Source organism: Caretta caretta, chromosome 3, assembly GCF_965140235.1.
Source record: "Caretta caretta isolate rCarCar2 chromosome 3, rCarCar1.hap1, whole genome shotgun sequence".
Classification (NCBI taxonomy): Eukaryota; Metazoa; Chordata; order Testudines; family Cheloniidae; genus Caretta; species Caretta caretta.
The window spans coordinates 12,651,589-12,676,126 of NC_134208.1; the positions used below are offsets into that span (position 1 = coordinate 12,651,589).

At 43.4% G+C, this 24,538-nt stretch overlaps 1 protein-coding gene across 11 annotated transcripts in view; it reads left to right on the forward strand.

Annotated features, from left to right (window-relative positions):
• The window catches only part of PKHD1 (PKHD1 ciliary IPT domain containing fibrocystin/polyductin), a 417,278-nt gene that overhangs the window by 219,907 nt on the left and 172,833 nt on the right, over positions 1 to 24,538 (forward strand). For all 11 annotated transcript variants that reach the window (XR_007356005.2, XR_007356007.2, XM_048845758.2 and 8 more), the window contains 2 exons: positions 15,228 to 15,405; positions 15,894 to 16,089. Coding sequence is in view for 9 of the 11 variants with exons in the window: in XM_048845758.2 (XP_048701715.2) it covers positions 15,228 to 15,405; positions 15,894 to 16,089 (374 nt within the window). In the remaining 2 variants the exon portion in view is untranslated. The remainder of the gene's footprint in view (positions 1 to 15,227; positions 15,406 to 15,893; positions 16,090 to 24,538) is intronic.

The window sequence follows — 24,538 nt, forward strand, 5'->3', positions numbered from 1 at the left end:
TTCGTAGTGTAGACATACCCTAAGGCGCCACTTTGGGCCGGTTAAATTTAGAAGCCCTTTTAGAACCGGTTGTCCCTCACGGAACAACCGGTTCTAAAAGGGCTTCTAAATTTAACAACCGTTTCTAGCGAACCGGCTCCAGCTCACCACTGGGTCTTTCCTCACTCTGCATGATTATGAATTCCTGTTACAGCAAGGGAATAAGCCACTGGAATAAAGCATATACCATCCTCAAGGGTGTTCGTGGGAAACAGAGTTTTCTTGGTAAATCCCTTGTGGCTTCACTCCTGGCAGAGCTTAGAGTCCTACCACCTCCAGACAGAAATGTAAAACCCATTTCCCTGACCTGGACCCCATAGACAAACCTAAGACAAAAGCCTACTGACTGTGGGGTGCGTAGAATTCAGTTAATGTGTTAACTCTTTGAGTAGGTCTATGCTGGAACTGCAGGTGTAATTTCCAGCTCAGGTGGCCGTCCCTGCACTAAGTTCTGATTGAGCTAACTTGCGAGTAGCCACAGCAGTGTAGCTGCAGTGAGACAGAGTAGGTGCCCCAAGTACGATCCCATCTGAAACCCGAGGTGCGTACTTGGGCACCTAGCCTATCTGCCACTCGTGCTGCCACGGCTACACTTCTATGATTAGCATGCTAGCGTGGGTATGTCTACCCGAACTGGAAATGGCGCCTCCAGATCCAAGGCACACAAGCCCTTAGAGTTTGTAAGGCACTCAGATACTACAATGATGAATGTAGGGTCAGGATACATAGTCTAGGTAGATAAGAGACCTGGCTGTTGCCTGTTGTTAATGTAGCAGCTGGCACTCTACCCTTTAAATCAACCCTATACTGATTCCCCAGCACGGTGGTTCTGCACATGTCCAATCCAAGTCCTCACCACTCATCACTGAAGAGTCCATGGCACTTTTCACAAGAGTAGCCAAACTAACCCCACTATCCCTGGGGAATTACATTCTACCTCTATGATTTCAGTTGATTATGTTGTTCTTCCTGGGCCAAATCTTTACACCTGCTCAGGACATGACTCCCGCTGACTGCACTGTGGTCTAGTGGTTGCAGCAGAGGATTCCGAGTCAGGAGACCTGGGTTTTGTAGTGACCACTGCCACTAACATTGGGCAAACCAAACTACTTTCTATGCCACTTATGCCCCCATCAAAAAAAGGGGATTATGATAATTGATAGAGCTGGACGAAGATCTTTTCTCCACATTTTTTATTTCTTGGATGAAAAATGGCTTCTCAACAAAATGAAAATTTTCACAAAAAAACCACAATTTGTTTAAAAAAAATGTTTTAAAGATTTTTCTTTTGACAAAAACAACAAACATTCCTTTTTTTTTCCTTGAGCAGCTCAGGTAATGAGTTATCTTTTGGAAAGCACATTCAGATCCCTGATTGAGAATACCACTTTTTATTTTGTAACAGGACGTCTCAGCCTTCAGATATAAAGGTTCCAAATAGCATCTCATGAGGCACTTAATCCAAAAGCCTTTAGAAATTCTAAATAAATTAGAGGACAGGATGGTTCAATGGTTAGGGCACTTCCTAGGACTGGAGACCTGCTTAAATTCTCTGCTCCTCCACAGATTTCCAGTGTGACCCTGCGCAAGTCACTTAGGCTCAGATTTTTAATGACCCAGAAGTTTAAATCCCATTGACTCTCAATGGGATTTTGATTCCTAACTGCCTAAATGCCTTTTGAAAATGAGATTTAGGCTCCTAAATCAGTTAGGCATTGCAATGCTGAGCATTGCAACACCTAAATACCTTTAAAAATCTGGGCCATAGCCTTTCTGTGCCTCAATTCTCCATCTATAAAATGGGGATAATACCTTATAGGGGTGTGTCGAGGATAAATGCATTAAAGATTGAGAGGTGCTCGGATATTATGGTGATGGAGGCCACGTAAGTACCTAAAATAGATGATGTGTTGTCTCTCTCCTTGAGAATCACCATCCAGATTAAGGTGCAGAATTTACCCTCCCTATTCTATTATACTCTTCTCCTTGCCAGCCTGCTTCTTTCTTTTTGCACTGCAAGTGAAGGTATGATTGTAGCAAGGTTAGGCATAGCCATGCTAGCTTTAATCTAGCTAGCATGGGTCTCTCTAGTAGTGAAGACGTGGCAGGACAGACTTCAGTGTGGGCTAACAACCCGACTACATACCCAGGGTCCCCAGCGGGCTCGTACGGGATCGGCTAGCCTTTACTGAAGCCCCTGCCGCCACACGGTCACTACTGTTGTTTCCCACACTGGCTATATTAAAGCGAGGATGGGTATACTCACGCATGCTACAATTGCATCTTCATTGGCTGTCTAGATTTACCAGAAATGTAAATGAGACACAGGTCCTTATATTTCCTAGGCTCAGTCATGTGACATGAGGTGAAGAAGGGTCATGTGATTGAAAAAACCCTGAGTACCCCTGTCATTTGAGTTCTGCCTCCCGTTTGCTCTATATAGAGGAAAATATATTGTGGTGGTGAGTAGTAGTGTAAACACCTGTTTGGGCCCCTTTACAGTGTGCCGGTGGCCAAAGGCCTTAGGGTCTGTCTGTGCTGGAGATGTGATTTCCAGCTTGCCTAGACATACACCTGCTAGCTCTGATCAAGCTAGCATGCTAAAAATAACAATGTCACTGCAGCTGCAGAGGCAGCAGGGCGGGCTAGCCACCCCGAGTAGGTACCTAGGGTCCAGACAGGAATCTCTAGGCGGCGAGGCCCTTCCGCTGCCTGTGGAGCCCTGGCTGCACTGCGACGTTAGAGAGCTAGCTCAATGCAAACTAGCGAGGGGTACATCTCCCCGAGCCGGGGATTACACCTCCACTCCAGTGTAGATGTAACCTGAGGGTAAATGACCGTCAGGCTCAGAAAGTTCAGTTTCCTACCCGAACTGCTATGTGTCAGGCTCTTCCTACAATGCTCAGGAAGAGGCAAATATCTCGCTTCCGCTTTGACGGACATACAGCTGCGATGTGCTATTCCAGTTCACCTCTTGTTGCTACCGCTGCTTATGTGAGCTGGGCTGGCTACTGCATTTGAGTTGCTGGCAGCTAAAGGAGAAATGTTGCGTAGCCAAACATTACCACTACTGCTCATAGAGGAAGGATACATTAGAATTGCTCTCTCTTAAGAAGAGTGTTTTAACACATGAAAAAAAAATCACTCCAGCTTTTTGATTTCCCCCCTCCCCAAGCCCCCCATCATTTCATTTTATGTTTAGTGTACAAATCTGTACCATTTTCCGATTTTGCTGTTTCAAGTTCGTTGCACACTGGCAGCAGTGCTGAAGAGCGCTGTCAGATGGATGTAAATAATTCAGAGCCTTCGTATTATTCATGTTTTAGAAGAAGGAAAAACATTTCCAAATAGGAAAAAAACAAGTTGCTGTATAATTGCAGGGCTGGGGGACATTTCCTGTAGCCTTCAGCTACATAGAAACTTCCCATGCAAATACGCACTTCCACTAAACCAAAAGTCTGTAATCAGTGGGATTACGGAGTTGTGCGGTTAAGTGGACCAGGCACTAAACCGGGAGTAAGGAGATCTATGTCCTATTCCTGGCTCTGCCATGTGGCCTTGGGCAAGTTACTTCCCCTCCCACTCTTTGGGAGAAGAAGTAACTTGTGTTGTCTATTTAGATTGCAAGCTCTTGGGGCAGAGGCTCTCTCTTATTCTATATACGTACAGCCCCTAGCTCAGTGATGCCCCAGTTTTGATTGGGGCATCTGGGCACCCCAGAATATAAATGATGATAATGCATAAAAGATGGTGGTGCACTTCTCTAACAAATATTCAGATCCCTCTTGTTCCTTCCAGTTCACAGTGCCAATGGGTCTTGGGGGGTGAGCAGAACTAACAATGAATTAGAACCTTAGATCCCAGCACTTATGAATTTTGGGATAGTTTGAATCTGGCATTCAACGTTGCCCTTCACTGCAGGTAGATGGCTTAATACTTTTAACTAGTCGCAGCAGGGGCCTTTGGCTCTTTCCTTTCCTTTCAGGCTAGCCTCCTTCCTCTTTCCATTCTTTCCAAGAGCAGGGAGTCAGCTGATGCCAAAGATACTTGGCAGCACTACTTCCCAAGGCCAGCTGCTAGCCTGTCCCCCAGTGGAATGTTTTCTGAACTGAGTAACCCTCCTCCATGGAGATCAAGAGAATCTTCTCTATGCTATTTCTAGATCTCACTCTCCTGTATGTGCGCCACCAGCCAAATCACCTTCATGTTAAGTTGCAGCCCGGAACATCAGCCCACATAATGTGCATTCAAATAGAGTATAGGTCAAAGAGGCTTCATGGACAGGGGCAGTGCCCTACAAATGGACTCGTCAGGGAAATGTGGAGGCAAGTAAATAAGGGGCTACAGAGAATGATACAATAAAGTACATTTTTACAGCACAACTGGAAGATGTCTTGGGGGAAGGTGGATTTCATCCAGAGGTATTGAAGGTTGTAAACAAGAACGAGGGAATGGTCTATGATTGGTGCCAGGGTGTATAACTAGGAAAAATGGAAAGAAGTTGAGAAAGGAAAACTGGGCAGCGGGGAAGATTTCCTCACAATGAAGTCCATTGGTCTTGGATAATCTCCCAGGAGAATGGTGAAAGAAAGTACCATCATTTGAATAATTTAAAACTGGACTGGGCATAGCACAAAACATGTACTGTAGGGAATAATTCTGCATAGCCTCTCTGGGCATGATGCAGATGGCCTTATAGCTGGTGGAATTTCCCGTCTATAATCATAGGACCACGGGTGCTTCCTCAGAGCCATGTAATGCAGGAGGCAAGGTTTCCATCTTATCTGTTAATGCTGTCAGAGTGGATTGTATCTTAAATCGGGGAAAGACCCTGATGGCAAATGTTAATACTCAAACCCAGATCACCCGAATCTTAGTCTAGTTCCGGAGCCACAAGGCTATCCTTCTCTTCTTATGCAGTCAGAAGTTTTCTGGGGCTAACAAAACAATCTAGAGTCCGGCCATCAGAATCTCACTCTGATTCCATAGTGTTGGAAGTACTGTGCGTTTTTGTTTAAAGAGAACGGAACAGATGGTCAGTTGCACGGCAATAAATGCAGTGACTGACATGGAGTTGCTTCAGGTTTACCCTGGTGTAAAAGATCAGAATTTGGTCCTGTTTGTCTGAATCTTGGTTCTGTGTTTTTTGCTTTCGTGTCATGTTGATGTTAACCCAAATGCACCATGTTTCCTTGTCGTGATGTTACTTGGCAGGAGATATCAAGGAGGGAAGAGACAGATGAATTCAGCACTCCCTGAAAATGAGCCTTTTTGATTGTGTATATAAATGAATCCATTCCAGGGAGTCACTTTAGGGAGGTTGGGATCAGGATCTCAAATTCACAGCTGCCTGCTGTTTCTACTGTCAGCCAAACTTGAGCCCTTAATATAGAACTAGTAAAGAATTAATTCCCTTCCCCCCCTCCCCCACTGCCATGAAAAATTGGGGAAAAAAGGGCCTTTTCTTTCAGAATATGTAGGGAGTTTGACAATATTTTAAAGAAAATCCAATTTTGGCTTCTGAAAATCCCCAAAATCTTTGATTTTTTTGGTTTTCAGTTTTTTGATCGAAACCCAATTGAAAAATACTCCCCCAAATACCCGCCCCCAGACATTTTTGCAAAAACATTTCTATTTTGTCAAAAAAAATCATTATTTTTTGTTAGAAATTATTCTGTCTACTATTTGTATCAGTTCCATCTGAACCTAAATAAAACCCCAAGAACTTTGAGGGAAATATGGATCTGGACATATCTCAAAAAAAGCGTGTTCTATCACGTCCAGTTGAAATTTAAACTAATGTGTCAGTTAAACTGCCCTGGAAGGGCTCTTTACATCTTGTAAAAATATAATTGAAGCTTATAAAAGTCTTTGTAAATCTATATGCAAGAAAGTTATTGAGTGCTGTGAAGAACAGCGTATGCCGTGATGCAGTGTTGAGTGGCTGCAGGCTAGATATGGTCGCTCAAAATGCCACTGCTAACCATATTATCTTGGAAATGTGAGTCCCTATTAATATTAAAATAAATTCTCATTAAAAAATTGTCATAATGTGATTAAGTGACTTTAAAAGTTTCTTCTCCTCATGCATGATTTTTACAAGAGGAAAGCATTAGAATAATCTCCATTACACAGCACCTTCCATCCCAAGGAATTCTAAAAACACTGAGTAAACTTTATACAGTCCAGGAGTAACTTTGCAACTCACTCATTTTCATCTGCCTCCACTGCGGAATTTTGAAAGCCAGGATTTTTGCCCTGCTCCAGCCTTGCAGCTGAGCCTTTTATTGCTTCACTCTTTTATTTTGCTGGAGATGAAAAGATTAGCTCACTTTTTTATTACCTTAATTCCTAAATCTGGTCTAATATCCTCTCCAGTGTGAAAGGAATCGTGTACCCTGTACTTTTATGACTTCAAGAGAAGAGTTCAAATGATTACTCTAGTTTTGCTTCTCCTTTGAGCTTTACTTATCTTGGTGCCTATGTGTGTACCAATTCCCACGTCAAACACATGCAAAGCCACACTTTTTCACTCACTACACACATGCACTGTTGCCCTCTGTACACACATCTTCACTAAATACACACAGGTTTCAGAGTAACAGCCGTGTTAGTCTGTATTCGCAAAAAGAAAAGGAGTACTTGTGGCACCTTAGAGACTAACCAATTTATTTGAGCATGAGCTTTCATGAGCTACAGCTCACTTCATCAGATGCATACTGTGGAAACTGCAGAAGACATTATATATACACAGAGACCATGAAACAATACCTCCTCCCACCCCACTGTCCTGCTGGTAATAGCTTATCTAAAGTGATCATCAAGTTGGGCCATTTCCAGCACAAATCCAGGTTTTCTCACCCTCTGCCCCCCCACCAACTCACTCTCCTGCTGGTAATAGCCCATCCAAAGTGACCACTCTCTTCACAATGTGTATGATAATCAAGGTGGGTCATTTCCAGCACAGAGTGAGTTTGTGTGTGTGGTTTTTGGAGGGGGGTGAGGGAGTGAGAGAACCTGGGTTTGTGCAGGAAATGGCCCACCTTGATTATCATACACATTGTGAAGAGAGTGGTCACTTTGGATGGGCTATTACCAGCAGGAGAGTGAGTTTGTGGGGGGTGGGGGGTGGAGGGTGAGAAAACCTGGATTTGTGCTGGAAATGGCCCAACTTGATGATCACTTTAGATAAGCTATTACCAGCAGGACAGTGGGGTGGGAGGAGGTATTGTTTCATGGTCTCTGTGTGTATATATTGTCTTCTGCAGTTTCCAAGGTATGCATCCGATGAAGTGAGCTTTAGCTCACGAAAGCTCATGCTCAAATAAATTGGTTAGTCTCTAAGGTGCCACAAGTACTCCTTTTCTTTTTGTAGATACACACATTTATTCACACATACAGACTCCTTTCCTACACTTACACACACTGTTCTGTTAGCTTAAATTGGCCTTGAGGAGTCACGGTTAAGCTGGTGAGCATTTAACAGCTGGACGCTGGCTGTTCAATTAACAAGCCTACTTGTTTGAATTTCCTACCTGTGTCCGGCTTGCTACACTGTATTTCTTACATAATTGATTGGTCCTAAGATTGAATTGATTTTTAGCGTAATGTTCATGGACAATGGCAGTACAGATGTGAGGTAAATTATGGCAGTCCCAAAATGCATGCTTCCAAATTTTTACCTCGGTTTCTGGATGCCCAACTTGAAACACCTTGTGTCTGATTTTCAGAACTGTATTTCCCGTAATGGCTGCTCAGCATCTCTGAAAACCACGCACAAAAGGCCGGATTCTTCTCATACTTTTACCAGTGTAAATCAGGAGAATATCCACAGAAGATAGGAGTTACATCATGCAAGGGAGATAAGAATCACATTCGCAGTCTTTGGACTTGAGTACACAGATTTAGTGACAATATCTAAAGAGTTTGAACCTCCACAATTAAAGAAAAAAATGTTCTTGGGTCCACCACCTAAACTATAAGAGTTTGCTGGAGTCAGAGTTTGCATTTAATCTCCATTTGTACAACAGTAAATTAGAGTATTAACACAAATGTTTGCAGCCCCATTTGAAGTGAGCTGCTATTTGATTTCCTGTTTTAAGGAGATGGATAATCATAATGGGTTATTTCACAAATGTACCAAACAGAATGCGTTTAGAGATAAACACAGCGCCTGCCACCATACGCAGAGATATGGAGCCTTAGGATAAGAAAGCTAATGGTAAACATAAACAGGAGAGTTAATATTTGTTCTCCTTGGTGCTGTTGATTGGTTCAGCAAATCCTTTGTGGGCCATCTATGTTCAACAGCTCTACACAGTACACTTGAGCTAAATTACATAACAGTTTATACAGCTGCAATGGTAAATTGTGATTCAGATTGTAAAGTTCTGTCTCGTAACTATGCCATATTTCTAAAGCAAATTACTCCTTAATTGAATTACTCCTCTTCAATATAAAAATACAGCACTGTCAATGAGTCATCCATTTTTTTCTGATACAGTTTGTAAAAGCTTCCAACTGTTTAAAGCAGGGGTTAATTTTGCATTAAGACCACTGCCTCCTGGTTTCTTTCAAATAAAGCCAGGGGAAGTTCAGGGAAAGGCTCTTTCTTTTGGTAATGAAGCTCTCTCATGTTAATGATCCATGCAGGCTCCCTTGGCTCCTTTGAATTAGAAATACTCGAGCCTGTGCTCCTCTGCTTCATTAACATTAAAGAGAGGTAGATTGGTGGCTATTTAGGGCACAGTGAAATTGTTGGCTATTTAGGGCAAATGAAAATGGTGCTAATTGTGGCTGGTAAATTCCATTAGCCGTCTAATCCCATTTTGGAGTTAGTTTGGCAAGAATATGAGAAACAAGCACAGAAACATCCTTTTGAAGGGAATGTGGTATCAAAGTCAGGGTTAACTTGGACGAACTAACTCTTTCATAAAGTGGCAGGGCTTTTTCAACCCTCCCAAAACCTGGTTTGATTTTTTTGGTGCTGATGCTGGGTTAAGGTACATGTGGGTGGAGTAATATCTGAATGAAGAGCAGGACAAAGTGTGGGAGAGTTGGGGAAAAAACATTCCCAGTTGAGGGGATCCAGCTGTGGAACAAACTTCCAGAGGCTATTCAGAGAACATGGAGTCTGACTGTCCTCAGGAAGCATTGCAAAACCTTCCTGTTTGGAAAGGCCTTACCTCCACAGAAATGACACACACACCCCTTCCACCCAAAAAGCTCCAAACAACCAAAAAGAAAAACAACCCTCAAGCCCCTAAAACCAATCAACCTAAAACATAGAGTAAATGAATAAAACCTAAAGAGAAAAAATAAAAAAAACTCAAACCTTATCCCAAATGGAGTTTTTAGGCCAAAACGGGAGAAATGCCAGTGACTCCATAAAGAGAACTAGGAACTTTTCCATTGTTAACTGATGATACACGGAAGGCACTCTCCTACTATGGTGATGGGCAGCAGTGCAAAACCGTGTGACTGACAGATTGTATCCAGACTGGTTTGCGCAGACTGAATTTTCTGTCCACTTTTACACCTATTGGCTCCCATAGAAAAACTGCCTCAAACACACAGTTGCCTGTGGGGCTTCAATATAATGCAGAGATACTGTGAAAATAGAAAAACAAAAGTGACATGTTGCACTGAAGCTGGGAATTGTGGCCCTGAATCTCCTCTCACTTGCTGTGGTTTTCCATCACTGTAGCACAGGGATCGGCAACCTTTGGCAAGTGGCCCGTCAGGGAAATCCGCTGGCGGCTGGGACGGTTTGTTTACCTGCAGTGCCCACAGGTTTGGCCAATCGCAGCTCCCACTGGCCGTGGTTCACCGTCCCCGGCAAATGGGGGCTGCTGGAAGTGGCAGCCAGCACATCCTCTTATGAAGGTTTTCCTCCATACCTGAGCAGGTGTGAAAGTGCTCACAACCTGACAGTACCATAGTGGTTGTCAGTTGCTTGCTTAATTAGTGTGAATACCTTGGCCCATCTGATGCTTACAAAGGGAGGTTTATTAGTAGTGAACCACCCATTTAACCCTTCTAAGCTCCTTCCAGTCAGTTTCTATTGATTTATTCTCCATACTCCCCTCCACCCACTATCCTGCTGCTGAGTGTTCTGTAAAAGGCAATAATCCTGGCATTGTACCTAGTTCGTGTTAAAAGTTTCTGATCGAAGCTACATTCATCTTCACTACAGAGGCATGGCCCATATATAGCTCAGGCCCTAGCATGCCAGGCTCCTTTTGGATCAGGATGGGGCTTGCTATACTGAGACCTGTAACCCCAAACAACTGTACCTCTGTATTAAGGATCCAGGGAAGAGCCTGTGGGCTGTAGTTGGCCACCCCTGCCCTAAACCTTTCCATACATGGGCCAGATTATGTCTTTGAAACTATGATTGTGACTGGTGATAAGGGAAGGGCTATGTTGTAGCGTGAGCCCCAGCAGGGCTGACTCAGCCCGAATCCTTCCTGGAGCTTTGAGGGAATGTACACTACACTGCCGCATCATCCTGACCACCCTTGGAAAGCAAGCTCTGTCTGCTTCCCTCCATGTTGGATAAACTCTCCTGGCTGAGAGCAATGTCACGTATCCCCAAAGGGATTATGCCAGGTCCCTACCCAAGGACGCAACCGGGGAAGGCTTGTTGTGCCGTCTCCCCTTCCTACACCCTTTGTTTGCCAATACAGAGCTGGGATAGTGTATAATACTTTGAACTACAAAGGAATTAGCCTCACCTCTCCCACTGCCATTAAAGGGAAAATTCCTAGTGACTTTTAATGGAAATTGTGTGATTCTATCATGAAACTCTTCCAAAATGCATGGAAGGCTGTGTCATTTTTACAGTGCACACAAGTATGCTAGGTTCTCTGTAGTATGTAAGCTGCTTGGGCAACATCTTTCTACACAATCTAATTCTAGATGTGACGAAACAAGAGGGGTTAACTAACTTCCCAGAAAGTACTGACTTGGTAGGGTGGAGGGAAGAGGTCAGGAAGTACAAGAGTCCCAGCTTGGGTACAAGGCTAAGCTTGTCTTCAAGCAGTGTAAAGTGTTGTTATAGTATTCATTATGCTAGGAGCTGGCTAACAGTGGAGAACACTGAAAGGTGTTTTTTTGTTGTTTTTTTTAAGAAGGAGCTTGTGAAAAAAAACAGTCTGATAACCTTCATCGGTCAGATATTGAGGGGGCAGTGGGTACAAATCTGGTATTTATTTTGAAAGTGGTTTGATGTTGGAATGAGTGCAAGTCTTTCTTCTGATGACAAGAGACTGTCTTGCATTTGATTCTTCTGGTGGGGTATGGTATTGAAAATCTGTTCCAGTATTTATCGGTCGCTCGCTGGCCTATGTATCTCCTGTGTCCTGCTGATCGTGACTCCCTTCATGTCCATGTTATGTTTTGTATTTGTAGTGGGCTAATATATTTGCACTTTCAATTAAGTATGCCTGTCCACTGCTGCTTTATATGGACAAGGATTTATCTGATCAACACATGAAGCTTGCTTCGAAGTGAATGATTTTGTCGAGGTAGGGTCTTCCGTTTGTAGTTCTGGGAGGACTTAGTTGGCCTTAGACTTTACGTGTGTGTCTTCCTTTTTGCTTATTTCTCCTTCCACTCCTGCCAGCTGCAGTGATTCTGGGGCTGTAGGCACCAGTGGATATGTGCATCTTGACATTAAACACCGTACCAGGCTGCTATTATAGCCTTCTGTGGGAGTGTTTCTCCAATCAAGAAACATTTTCTTTGCTCTTTACAGGTTTCTTTAATAGAGTCTGAACAATTCTAACTGCTGATTAGGCTTTGCCATATGACTGCCTGGTATGACTGAATTCCCACTCCTGGGTAAACTACACAAATTCACTGCAAGTAAACTGGGGTCTCTTCTCTAAAACTACACAGTTTGAGATATCACTTGTGCTGAAACGCTTCACTGCTTGTGTAATGCTGACAGGGCCCGGTCGTCAGCAGGATTGAACCTGGGACCTCTGGAGCTTAGTGCATGAGCCTCTACCGCATGAGCTAAAAGCCAACTGCCTGTTAGCTAAGGCTAACAGAACACCACAGCCAGAAGCTGTGTGGGTTATATACTTCCCCTAGCTAAGGAAACATGTCCCGAGCTTCAGAGACTTCCTAGTTGAGATCCCCGATGAGCCCCCACTTGTAACGCTGACAGACCCTGGTCATTGGCAGGCGGGATCAAACCTGGGACTTCTGGAGCTTAATGCATGAGCCTCTACCACATGAGCTGAAAGCCAACTAGCTGTTAGCTAAGGCTGCAGAGCAGACTCATTTAACTCTCTCTTGCTAAGTGGTTTTGGTGCCACTAGATGGGACAGAACACCACACCCAGAAGGTGTGTGGGTTACACTTGGTCTGTGATGATCACTGTAGTAGTGTCTGACAGTTTGGCTAGTTCCCAGAAATCTGCATAGTCATCTATAATAATGAAAGCGGCAAAGAGTCCTGTGGCACCTTATAGACTAACAGACGTATTCGAGCATGAGCTTTCGTGGGTGAATACCCACTTTGTCAGATGCAGACTGTTAAGAGCCATTAGGAAAGGGATAGATAATAAGACAGAAAAAATACCATAATGTCAGTATATAAATCCATGGTACACCCACACCTTGAATACTGTTGCATTTCTGGTCACCCTAATCTCAAAAAAGAGATATTAGAACTGGAAAGGGGTCAGAGAAGGGCAACAAAAATGATGAGGGGTGCGGAACAGCTTCCATCTGAGGAGAGATTAAAAGGGCCCGGACTTTTCAACTTGGAAAATAGATGACTAAGAAGGGATACGATCGAGGTCTATAAAATCGTGACTGGAGTGGAGAAGGTGAATAAAGAAGTATTATTTTTATATTGTATTTGTATTGGCGACCCTAGCCTCTGTTGGTGTCTCCAGCCTCTTCTTACCAGAAGCTGGGAATGGATGACAGGGGATGGATCACTTGATGATTCCCTGTTCTGTTCATTCCCTATGGGGCACCTGGCATTGGTCACTGTCGGAAGACAGGATACTGGGCTAGATGGACCTTTGGTCTGACCCAGTCTGGCCATTCTTATGGTCTTATTTACTCCTTCACATAACACAAGAACCAGGGGTCACCCAATGAAATTAATAGGTGTCAGGTTTAAAACAAACAAAAGGAAGTACCATTTTACACAACGCACAGTCAATCTATGGAACTCGTTGCCAGGAGATATTGTAAAGGCCAAAACTATAACAGGGTTCAAAAAAGAATTAGATAAATTCATGTAGGATAGGTCCATCAATGGCTATTAGTCAAGATGGTCAGGGATGCAACATCATGCTCTGGGTATACCTAGCCTCTGATTGCCAGAAGCTGGGAGTAGATCGCAGGGGATGGATCACTGAATGATGCCTGTTCTGTTCACTGCCTCTGAAGCACCTGGCATTGGCACTGTTGGAAGACAGGATATTGGGCTAGATGGACCATTGGTTTGACCCAGTATGGCCGCTCTTATGTTCTTACAGTTTGGGGGACAATAAGGGGAAGAGAGGGCTGTCCTGTGGTGATAGCTGTTTAAAAGCTTTGGGGTAATCAATATGGGTGAATCTAGTAACTCCAGCTGTACTTTATTCTTTTTAGTACTGGAATTCAGCTATCTTAACTACAATGTGTCTCACACACATGAATGTTGTCATTATTACTGTACATTGTTGAGTAGTTTTTGATGGACTGGACTGGAGATAAGTGAGAAATGGGAAATTAGAGAAGAAGTAGTTTTTTGAGTTTTTCTTTGGATGATCAGATAAATGGTTCTGTGAAATCATCACCTTTTTGCGAGGAGTTGACTAACCAAACAATTGTCCATGATGCAATCCACACACTCTCTTTCAAGTCTCTTCCTTTGTGCAGGAGCTGAAAAAGATATTTGTGAGCTTAAATGACATATGCTTCCCATTGTTTAATGGCCATTTTATAGATTATTATTCATATATTTGCTCCCCCCTGAGAAGTTAACATTGTGGAAAGACATGTAATGCTAATGTGTTGCACTTATAGACGGTAGTGCTTTCCATCCAAAGATCTCAAAGGGTGGTAGAAACACCAGTAAATTAAGCTTCATGACAGCTTTGTGAATTAGGTATTATCTGCATTTTAGAGATGGAGTAACTGAAACACAGAGAAATTAAGTGACAGAATTGGGAATAGAACCCTTAGTTTCCAGGCCATATTTCTGAGGATCCAATGAAGTTAATTGAAAGAATCCCGCTAACTTCAGTGGGCTTTGGGTCAGGTCCTAACAACTGAAAAAATCTGAGGTAAAGTCCGATTCAGATTCACACAATTCAGAAATATTCTTGTTCTGGCTTTAGGAACTGACCGTGTAGAAGGCCTGTTAATCAATTGAGTAATCTTTGGGTATGGCTTGAGACAGGACTTGTGAAGAATGTTGAAGTTTTGGGAACTTCTTTTCATTCCAGATTGGTCCTTTAGACATTTTTCATGAAAAAACATGAGAGTGTGACAAAGCAAGAGAGAGAGAGAGACCCAACCTGTGCTAGATCAGCAGTTAGGGCATGCACCTACGATGTGAGAGACCCAGCTCTCCCTGCTTTGGAAAGTATAGTCTAGCACAGTGGTTCCCAAACTTGTTCCGTCGCTTATGCAGGGAAAGCCCCTGGCGGGCCAGGCCAGTTTGTTTGCCTTCCTCTTCCACAGGTTCGGCCGATCGCGGCTCCCAGTGGCCGCGGTTCCCTGCTCCAGCCAATGGGAGCTGCTGGAAACAGCAGCCAGGATGTCCCTCGGCCCGCGCTGCTTCCAGCAGCTCCCATTGTCCTGGAGCAGCAAACCGCGGCCGCTGGGAGCCGCAATCAACCGAACCTGTGGATGCAGCAGGTAAACAAACCAGCCTGGCCCACCAGGGGCTTTCCCTGCACAAGTGGCGGAACAAGTTTGGGAACCACTGGTCTAGCCGATAGCAAACAGGCCTGGCTCTACCACAGACCTTCTGTGGAACCTTGGACAAGTCACTTCACCTGTTTCCTCTCCACCCTTTGTCTTTCTCATCTATTTGCAGTATGAACTCCTCAGGGCAGAGCCTGCACCCCCATCCCAGATGGGGCCTGTAGGCGCTGCCATAAAAAAAATTAAAATGTAATAATATTATTAAATGAAGGGTTTGAACACAGATTTAATGTATTTTTTTCCTAGAAAAGAGGCTCCAGACTTTCCTTATAATTTAACCGTGACTGATAGTTATAATAAGACAACCACAGTCCATTACGTCTCTGATACTTTATCAAACCCCTATGGTTGGATGGCTCTGCTCTTGGACCAGGAGACTTACACTCTGACTTTTGGTAACCCTTTCGTCAGCAAACAACTGCAGGTAATGCTGTGTGTTTTGTTTGTTTTGTTTGTTTATAAAATGGCTTTTGTAATGGATGAACAGCATTCACCAAAACTATATCAAGGAACAAAGGAAGAGAAACCCTCCCATTGTTCTGGATGGGCAAACAAAGGAGGAAAAGTACTGCGTGCACATAAAAGAACAAAAGATAGTCTTCAGATCACATACACCGGCAACTTTATGAAATTGCTCTGAGCTGGAAGAGCATTCTGGGCACCATTGGTGAATGTTCGCCCCAGTGCAGAGGGCCAGAACAAGATCTGTGAACCACTTAAGACCCACTGAAGCTTGGTCTTGTTGGCCCCTAATTTCTACCCTCGTTTTAATGTGGTCAGGAGGATTGATTTAGCGTCCACTTCCCACCTCTCATACATAGTCTTTAACATTCTATGCTTCTGATGCCAATTCACAAAAGAATGCATTACACTTCAAGAAAATGCATGTTCATTATGTTTCCCTCCATCTAGTACTCAGCTACATTCGATAACTTCGTTGCTGGGAATTACTTACTGGTGGAACATGAGAACCTCCCATCCTATGCTGAGGTCATTCTGCTCTGTGGGACAAGGCCTGGTCAGCCACTCCAGTCACTTCCTTCACACAGTCATAACAAGGGCTGTGATTGGTTTTTCAACAGCAAGTTGGGGAAACTAACCTATTTAGGTAAGTGCAATGCAAGTAATATATGTAACGTGCAAATGAGCAGTGCTGGAGCAGCCAATCTGCAATTAAAGGCTCTGATCTGCAAGGTCTTAGGCATGGACATAGCTTTAAGTCAGTAGGACTACTCAAATAACAAGTTATGCACATGCCCAAGCCTTTTCAGGGTCAGGGCCTTAATCTCTTAGTTATCCACAAAGGAAGGTACAGTATGAGCCTTGGCAACTGATGCTTTGGAGGTAAAAAGACTTTTGGAGTCCATTATCAATCCCTTGAATCCCCCACCTTAAATGTCTTAGGAGATATTTGCTGTGAGTCCAATCCTGCACCCACTGAAAGTCATGGGAGTATTATTATTTTTTTTTTTACTAAGGATTACTAATATGAAGAGTGGGTCCTTACATCGTGAACTCTCAGTGGCTTTGTAGGCCCATAGGTTTGAAAACGTTGACTTTTTAGAGATAATTTCTAAATGTTGTGGCTATTGACTGTTCTTTATTGTGATTTACTGACTGTTCTTTATTGCAATTTGGCATTGACAACCTCTTCAAAACCTGGGACTTTCACCCCTTTATCCTTTTCTCCAGCAAATCGGTCACTCTGGTGCTAAATTCTGGTTGTGAAAGGAGAAGTAATGATTAGGACCATGATTATTAATGGCAGTACCGGAAGTCACTAGACCTCACAGTGCCCTTGGGAGGCAGCTATTATCATTGTCATTTCACATATATGCTATATCTATACTGCAACCAGGGGTGTAACTTGGAGCTCCCATACTTTATCCCATAGATGTATGTACTTGCACTCCCGTTCGTCCAGTCTATATGGTTAAAAACAGCAGAGAGAACACAGTGGTTCAGGCTTCAACTCAGGCAATGGAAGCCCACTTGACCCCCCGGATAGGTACTTCACGGTAGTGTAGACATACCCTTAGTGAAGCTAAAACACAGAGGGCCTGAATCTGACTTAGCTAGACCATTTTGACACTCGTACAACTTCATTGGCTTTATTGAGTTACTTCTGATTTGCACTGATTTGATTGCAGTAAAACCTAGAGAAGTTAAGTGACTCACCCAAGGTTGTGCTACACATGTATCACAGAGCAAAAAAGCTTGATTTCTTTGCAATTTACTTACAGTAAGGAGGGGGAAAAGACACACACAGCTACATGCAAATCTGAAGATAATTCTCCACTGAGGACCTATTATTTCCAGTACAAATATGTCAACAGTTGGGCACTTTGGATACCCTGCATAACATTTTCCTTGAAGTAGGGAAGCCTGGGAAAGCTGGAAACCTGTGGTGTATTTCTTGGCACGTTATTGACATTAAATAAATCGATCTGACTAATGTTGTCAACAGTAGTGAACTATGATGTACCATTTAGCACGCAGCAGTCTCAAACAGAATGGTTACATTTCTATTCCTCCTTTCGTCTTGTTTGCATTCTGATTGTGTTGCATTTAGTACATTGTTTTTTTAATACGGGGGGATAGAATCACATATTTGGCATTCAAATGAATTAAAACATCTCCATCTCACATTTATAATCCATGCTGAGAACATTTGACTAGACTGCAACTAGTACTTTACTTACATTATAACTGGGAGACCATTAATACAATCTACAAGATGGCCACAGTGGTCCCTTCCAGCCTTAAAATAGACGAATCTGTACATTGAAACAGAGAGAATGGCGCTTTTGGTTTTAGCCCTTGGAACACTCTGCTGTTTAACATTGGGAGCTGTTTTTATTTTTGTTACATTTAACTATATGAAATAATTAGTCAACTAATTAATCCAGTTTACACGTTTTGTAGGATTCTTCAGCTGTCACTCACGTCCAAGCCTGAGGCCTATGTTTAGTCTCAGTTCTCTTGTTCATGTGACTTGGTCGCCATGGCTACTGGCTGCATCTGCTGACACCCTACTCTCTATTTACTGCTTAATTAAGAATTTCACGCTCAGCCCTTATCTGCCGCTAAGAACAAGAACACACTGTTAAGAAATTCCAAATTTAGGCTGCTGCACAAGGAAAGCCTTTCTTGTAGGCCTGACTGTGTGGAGCCTCTTTAACTATTCTCTTGGCAACTGAGCTGCCACCCTTCAATCAAAAATCATTAAATGGGGCAGAGATAATGAGCATGTAGCATATCAAAAGGAGGATGTTTGCTTGTGCTAAGGAGGAAAAGCTGTAAGGGCCTATAAGCAGCCGCCACTTCAAAGAAAGAGGGGGCTGCCCCGTCAGCAGGGCTGATAAAGCATCATTTGTTCCTGCTTGACTTATGTAAAAGGTCTGGTATGTTAGAGTCCCGTCTTGCAGACGCGAGTCTGCGCTCTTGGTGCTCGTGTGTCAGCAGTTAGGCAGCTGGGCCCAAACAGCATCAGCCAGAGCATATAATCACTTGACTCCGTCTCGACAATGGACACTTGTAGGGGGTGGTCAGGGGGAGGTCCCTAGGATAATAGGAACACAATTATTGCAGCTGCTAGGGAGGGCTATAATTCTTCCTGGAGAAAGTAGCAGGCCCTCATAGAGTTGGGGGAAGACCTTGAGTGTATTATTCATATTCTGACTTTTGGAAGCACTTTGCTGTACCGGTGGGGTTCCAGCAGCTGCTCATGTATCGCCTCTCTCTAATAATTGTACATTCTGTCAGGGGTCAACTTACTTTTGACCCTCTCCCTTTGTGTCAGTTAAAAGGCTTTTTAGGGCAAACTGTTGGGTAGTGGCAGGGGTGCATTAAATTCAAAATTAACGTCAGTAAATACAGATCAGATGCCAGCTCATTCAGAGGCAGGCTCCTAAATTCACACAGCCCTTTGCTCAGCCCCAATGGAAATTTAAAAAAGACCCAACAACTGGGAAGATATTGTTATTCAAAAAAGCCAAACAGCTGAATGAATCTGCCTCAGCCAGCACTGGGGACTGTTCATGTTCAGCTCAGATGCTCTCTACGCCCCCCTTGTCTGATCGGTCACGGAATTTGACCAGCATCCTGCAAGCTCTCGTCTTCGGGGAATGAAACTGTCTGACACAAAGGATGAGAAAATATAAGGTTGGGAACAAGGTGGTTAAGCTGCCCCGGTGCTTTACTTGTTTGGAAATTAGAGCGTGGCACAAACAATGCAGAAGACTCCTAATGTGGAACGATTATCATTATAATGGGCGATAAGTAGAACCCACAGGATCCAATGTTTCAAATGCATGGAGGACACATGCAATGATCCTGTTAACCAAGGTGCTGACTGCTACCTTTGCACGTTAATCCTGTTAACTAACTCCCATGCAGCCCTTTGAAAAAGGATCTGTTCAGAAGTTCAAAATACAAGGTGCTCACAGGCAGATTATTCCCCTTCGCTGCTGGGAGCTGGGGGAAGAGGGTTGTAGCCTCCTGTGCTGAAGGAATTTGGGGGCTACTCTCATTCATACCTCTGTAACTATGCTGTTAGGGTTGCTATGTATCCTTGTGTACGTGGGAAGGTGCTATTTTCCTCCAGGACGTCTTGTGTCCCAAAAGAAATGCTCTCGAAGCACTTGTGGGTCCTGAAGTCACTGTCTGGCCCTATGAAATGCTAACCTACTGTGACACAGGCTCATGTCATGACTGTGTTTTGACGTAACATCACCACGTTGTGGCACGGTGAGCTCATGTCACAGTGTGGGGAGGTAAATGTCATACTGGGGCAAACTCAGACAATGGCATCTTTAAGTCTGAGGTATTCTATGCAAACTACAGTAATGACCTTTTTTGCAATGTCAGTTCTTTGAGACAGGGATTGTCTTTTCATTATGTATGTGTACAGCACCTACCAGGACTGGGCCCTGATCCTTGACTTGGGCCTCTGGGCAGTACCACCATATAAATAACCAGTGGCATGTATTTTAAATTCCTAGTGTTGTGGAACCTTTTGAAATTACAAAGTTGTTTTTGTTTCAAAGCGTTCAAGGTGGAACCATTTTTCATTTGTTTTTCCATTTTTATGACCTTTTCATTATTATTATTAATTATATTTGCATTGTGGTAATATCTGGGAGACGAGTCTTGAACCAGGATCCCATTGTGGTAGGCACTGTACGCCTATGTACAACTGAAAGATGGCCCCTGCCCCAAAGAGCTTACAATCTAGGTATAAATCAAGACATACCAGATGGATAAATAGACAAGTGGGGTCGGGGAAGTACCAGGAAGCAATGGGACAGTATTGGCCAACATGATAAACAGTGGTCTCAAACAGACTGTGGCTGTTAGGTTTTTGGAGGTATTGTTGCAAAAGAAAGTTTAGAGGAGAGATTTGAAGGTGGATAATGAGGTGGCTTAGCAGATCTTTATGGGAGCAACTCCCAGACATAAGGGCAGCATGGGAGAAAGAATGAAGGTGCTTGTTTGAAAATTTAATTAGTGGGGAGTGAAGGTGGAGGTTGTGAATAAGAGGTTGTAATCTCAGTAGTGAATAAGAGATGATAGGTAGGGTGGGGATAGGCCATGAAGGGCCTTGAAAATGAAGACAAGTAAGCTTATTAATTGAACCATTTTTAGTTGAAATATTTGTCAAAAACATGATTGAAACTTTATTAACATAGTTACTGAACTTTTTCATTTACTCCCAACCCATTTTCCAATGAACTTAAAATATGGGCCTTGTCTCCTTGAAGTCAATGGGACTACTCACATGTAAATGTGAGTAAGTCAATGGGACTACTCACATTGATCACATTACACAGGATCAAGGCTTAGCATTGTGTTGGTGCTGCATCAAACCAGGTTTGCTGTTTAATTAGCTTAAGAAACTTGAATTTCATTATTTTGATCGTTCTTTCTTATAAATACCTAAAGCCTGATCCAAACTCCATTGTAGTCAAAGGGAGATTTTCATTGATCTCAGCAGGAGAAGAGCAGGCCTCTAAAGAGTTGTTCTTTACATTGAAAATTACTGTATAAGCAAAACAAAGATGTTTCATTCATATTCATTGCCCAAGTTTCAAGGGGCATTTTGGATGAAAGATTTGAAGTGGGAAGCTGGATGGCTCAGGAGATTGGTAACGCAATAATAAGCCTTTAACTTCTAGCCAGTTTGAATTCCGATCGGGTAAGTAGTTTCCAAAGATCACAGTACTATATGGCTTTTCAGTGGCTTATATGTGAGGACATGATTTAGTCACGGAAGTCACGAATTCCGTGACTTTACTGGACCTCTGTGACTTCAGCGTCAGCTATCGGCGGTGGGGGTGGAGCCAGGGCTGTGCATCCCTGACCCACAGCTTCAGCTGGAGCCGGGGCTGTGTGTGACCCCCCAACCTCTTTGGCTGGGGCCGAAGCCAGAGCTGCTGCTGTGTGCCCCTGCCCCATGGTTTCGGCCGAGGCTGAAGCCAGAGCTGTCCCGCCTCCTCCATAGAAGTGGGGCTGTGGCTGTCAGTCCCCCACCATGAGGCCCAGCTGTCATTCCCTGCTACCCTCTCCAGCCCTCTCTCCGCCGTCATTGCTAATAAAAGTCATGAACAGGTCACAGCGCCCGTGACTTTTCGTTTATTGCCCACGACCGTCCGTGACTTTTACTAAAAATAACCATGACAAAATCTTACCCTTACTTCTATGAAATGAGTTGAGTGTTCTCATTTCAGTTCCTAGCGGACAGGTGCCCCAATCACCGACCCATGGAAAAACACCCTCACACACAGCACCAATTGTCATCCTCGTTGGCAGCCTCAGTGGAGAGGCCAAAGACTGAGTGGATTGTGGTGATCAGAAAATGAAGACTAAACTGCGCTCTTTCACTCTTAGAGATAGTCCTTGTAATTCTGGATTGTTGCCCATTAGTATGGCAGATTGAGGAAGCTCATGCTGCCTCAGTCTTTGCTGCAGCCATTATTAATCCATTAAGAGAGGAAGTCAGTCTTGGTTTGCCACATCTTAAGGTTTTATATTGCTGCCGATCAGCATGGTATCCAAATCCATATGATGATACAGTTCTGAGCACCCTAGTATATGGCACCTTCTACTAATTAACCAAATATTCTATCTCCATCTCCCCAGCCTTGGAAGATCTGTCTCATGTGTAGTGCTGCAGATGCCTTGTAGTCGAGTGTTATTTCTAAAAGTTTTGATGTTTCCCATGATCTGTGTTGGCTCTATTGATGTTGAATGGCATGATGGTGTTTGTTATTTGTAACTCAGAGCACTGGAGCATTTATCCTAGTTTCAGCACTTTCTAATAACCACAGGCAAGTTTTCTGTCACTACATAGCTGATGAAAGACTGTTTTGCTCCTCCTTCACATCAACTCAGAGACCTAAACCAGGGGAAGGAAGATGCCAGGAAGTTTGAATTCACGAAGGCCTTTATGTATGATTCACAGCCCAAGCATCCAGGAAGGGCTGTAATCGGACAGAAAATTGGTGGGCCTGATAAAGTTTTTATACAACTAGGACCTGGAGCCTCATAACTGCATGTTGCGAAGAGGCCCCTTAATCCAATGTTTACTAATGTCATCCTTTATCTGTGTTGCCTGTATCTCTTCCTGTTCCTTGCTTAAATGATGATAATATACTCAATATATAAACAAAACCACCCAGAGAACGAGGTAATTATGTTCTTGTCCACTCTCTGGGCTTGAATCGGACCTTGTGTAGGCATTTACACCTGAATGAAGTGGGTGTAAAATGCTTCCCAATCAGCATGGTTGTGCTTTACACCTACTTTGCCTTGCACTAGCATAAATAATTACATTAAGTGCCAAACAGTAGAGAATCAAACCCTGCAGTTTTTAACCAAGCTGATAAGTTAGTGATGTGGTTAGCTTTAAACATAGTTACGATTATCACCCCACTTGAGTAGTTACCAGGGCAGCTAACCAGGAGTTGCTTTTGTCATTGACTTGGCCTAATATGGTTGTCTTCATGTAACCAGGCTGCAATAGTGTTACCTGCTGTATAAACAGGACCCCTTTATCTGCTCTATGTAACCACAACAAACAGTCCTCCTTGTGCTGAGCTCTCTGTGTGGTGGGAAATCCCAGTGTTCTCTGTTTCATGTGTTGCTGGTGCCATTCTGAATGTCTGCTGAATATTCTATTTCCTTCTGAGGCAGTATGGGGATAGCTGGCCAGATTTTCCCTGAATGCATTTTTCCAAACAGAAGTAATCAGACAAACCGGGTTATACTGCGAAAAAAGCTGTGTGTGTGTGTAGCCAAGTCAGATGAGCATGTCTCATACCTTGTAACAAAAGCACGGTTGTAGGATTCTCCTGTCCCTTGCAACTGTTTATACTCTGGTGTAACTCCATTGATTTCACAGGATTATTTCTGATTTGCCATGACATAAGTGAGAGGAAAATGAATAGCGAATAGACTGGCCTACAGCAGATGGTCTAAACCATTCTCCTGAAACAATAAGTTACTTCAGGTAGTCCTACTTCTCAGCTCTCTCCTATTATGATAGATTGTGTCATCGCTTATACCCAAATTACCCTTTGCCTCCCTTTTACCTGTTGAGTTCATTCCTGACAGAATTAGAACTAAGCCTCAGTCTGGTATCATTCAGAAATTTATGAAAAGAACATATTTTTGTTCAGGCTTTTCACTGCCAGCTTTATCTTTCTGGCACTAATTCTACTGTTAAGGTTTTCTTTGTTTCTCACCACTAAAGCTGAGGTGAAACAGTACCACAAGAAAAGCATTAATCTCTCCATGGTACTCATGTTGCCCCTGCACCATAATGTCTCACAGTCTTTAATCCATTTATCCTCACAACATTCCTGGCAGTTAGGGAAGTGCCCTGGTCCCCATTTCACAGATGGGGAGTTGAGGCATACAGACACTAAGTTCACACAGCAGGGCAAGAAAGTTTGCAGCAGGGGCAAGAAATTAGACTCAGTGCTCCAGAGCTCCAGGCTAGCACCCTAACCACTACACCCATCTCAACAAGAGACAGAAGCAGTGTGGCAGACCCAACTCCATGGCACTATTAAGTGGAGTCCCCCTATGATGACTTTGCACTTCAGAGTGGCTTTTGTAAATATGGCACCAGACTGTAATTAACTATTGGGAAACAAGGTGTCGCTGAAGAGCAGGGTTGTGGCACCTGATTACGAATTAATCAGGCATGGGAAAACCCACATGGAATCCCATTCTGTTTAATTATGGAAGCCTCATTCGGCATAGGAGCATATGCTACTAACGCAGTCTAGTGTTTTAAACTGACATCAGATAGTAATTATCAGAAAGAATCAAGTATTTTGATTATTCCCACTAATTTATTGACACTTAAAATTAATGGACCTCAGACATTCTAAATTAGCTTGGTTGCACTGGGAGATGGGAAGGGAGGTAAGGAGGAGTGGCTTTCACAATTTAAAAGGACAAAGGTTTGTTTAAATATACTGTAAGTAAAGTACAAGGTGATATGCACTCCCATGGGCAGGTTAAGGTGCATGTTGTGGAGAAGATAAGAG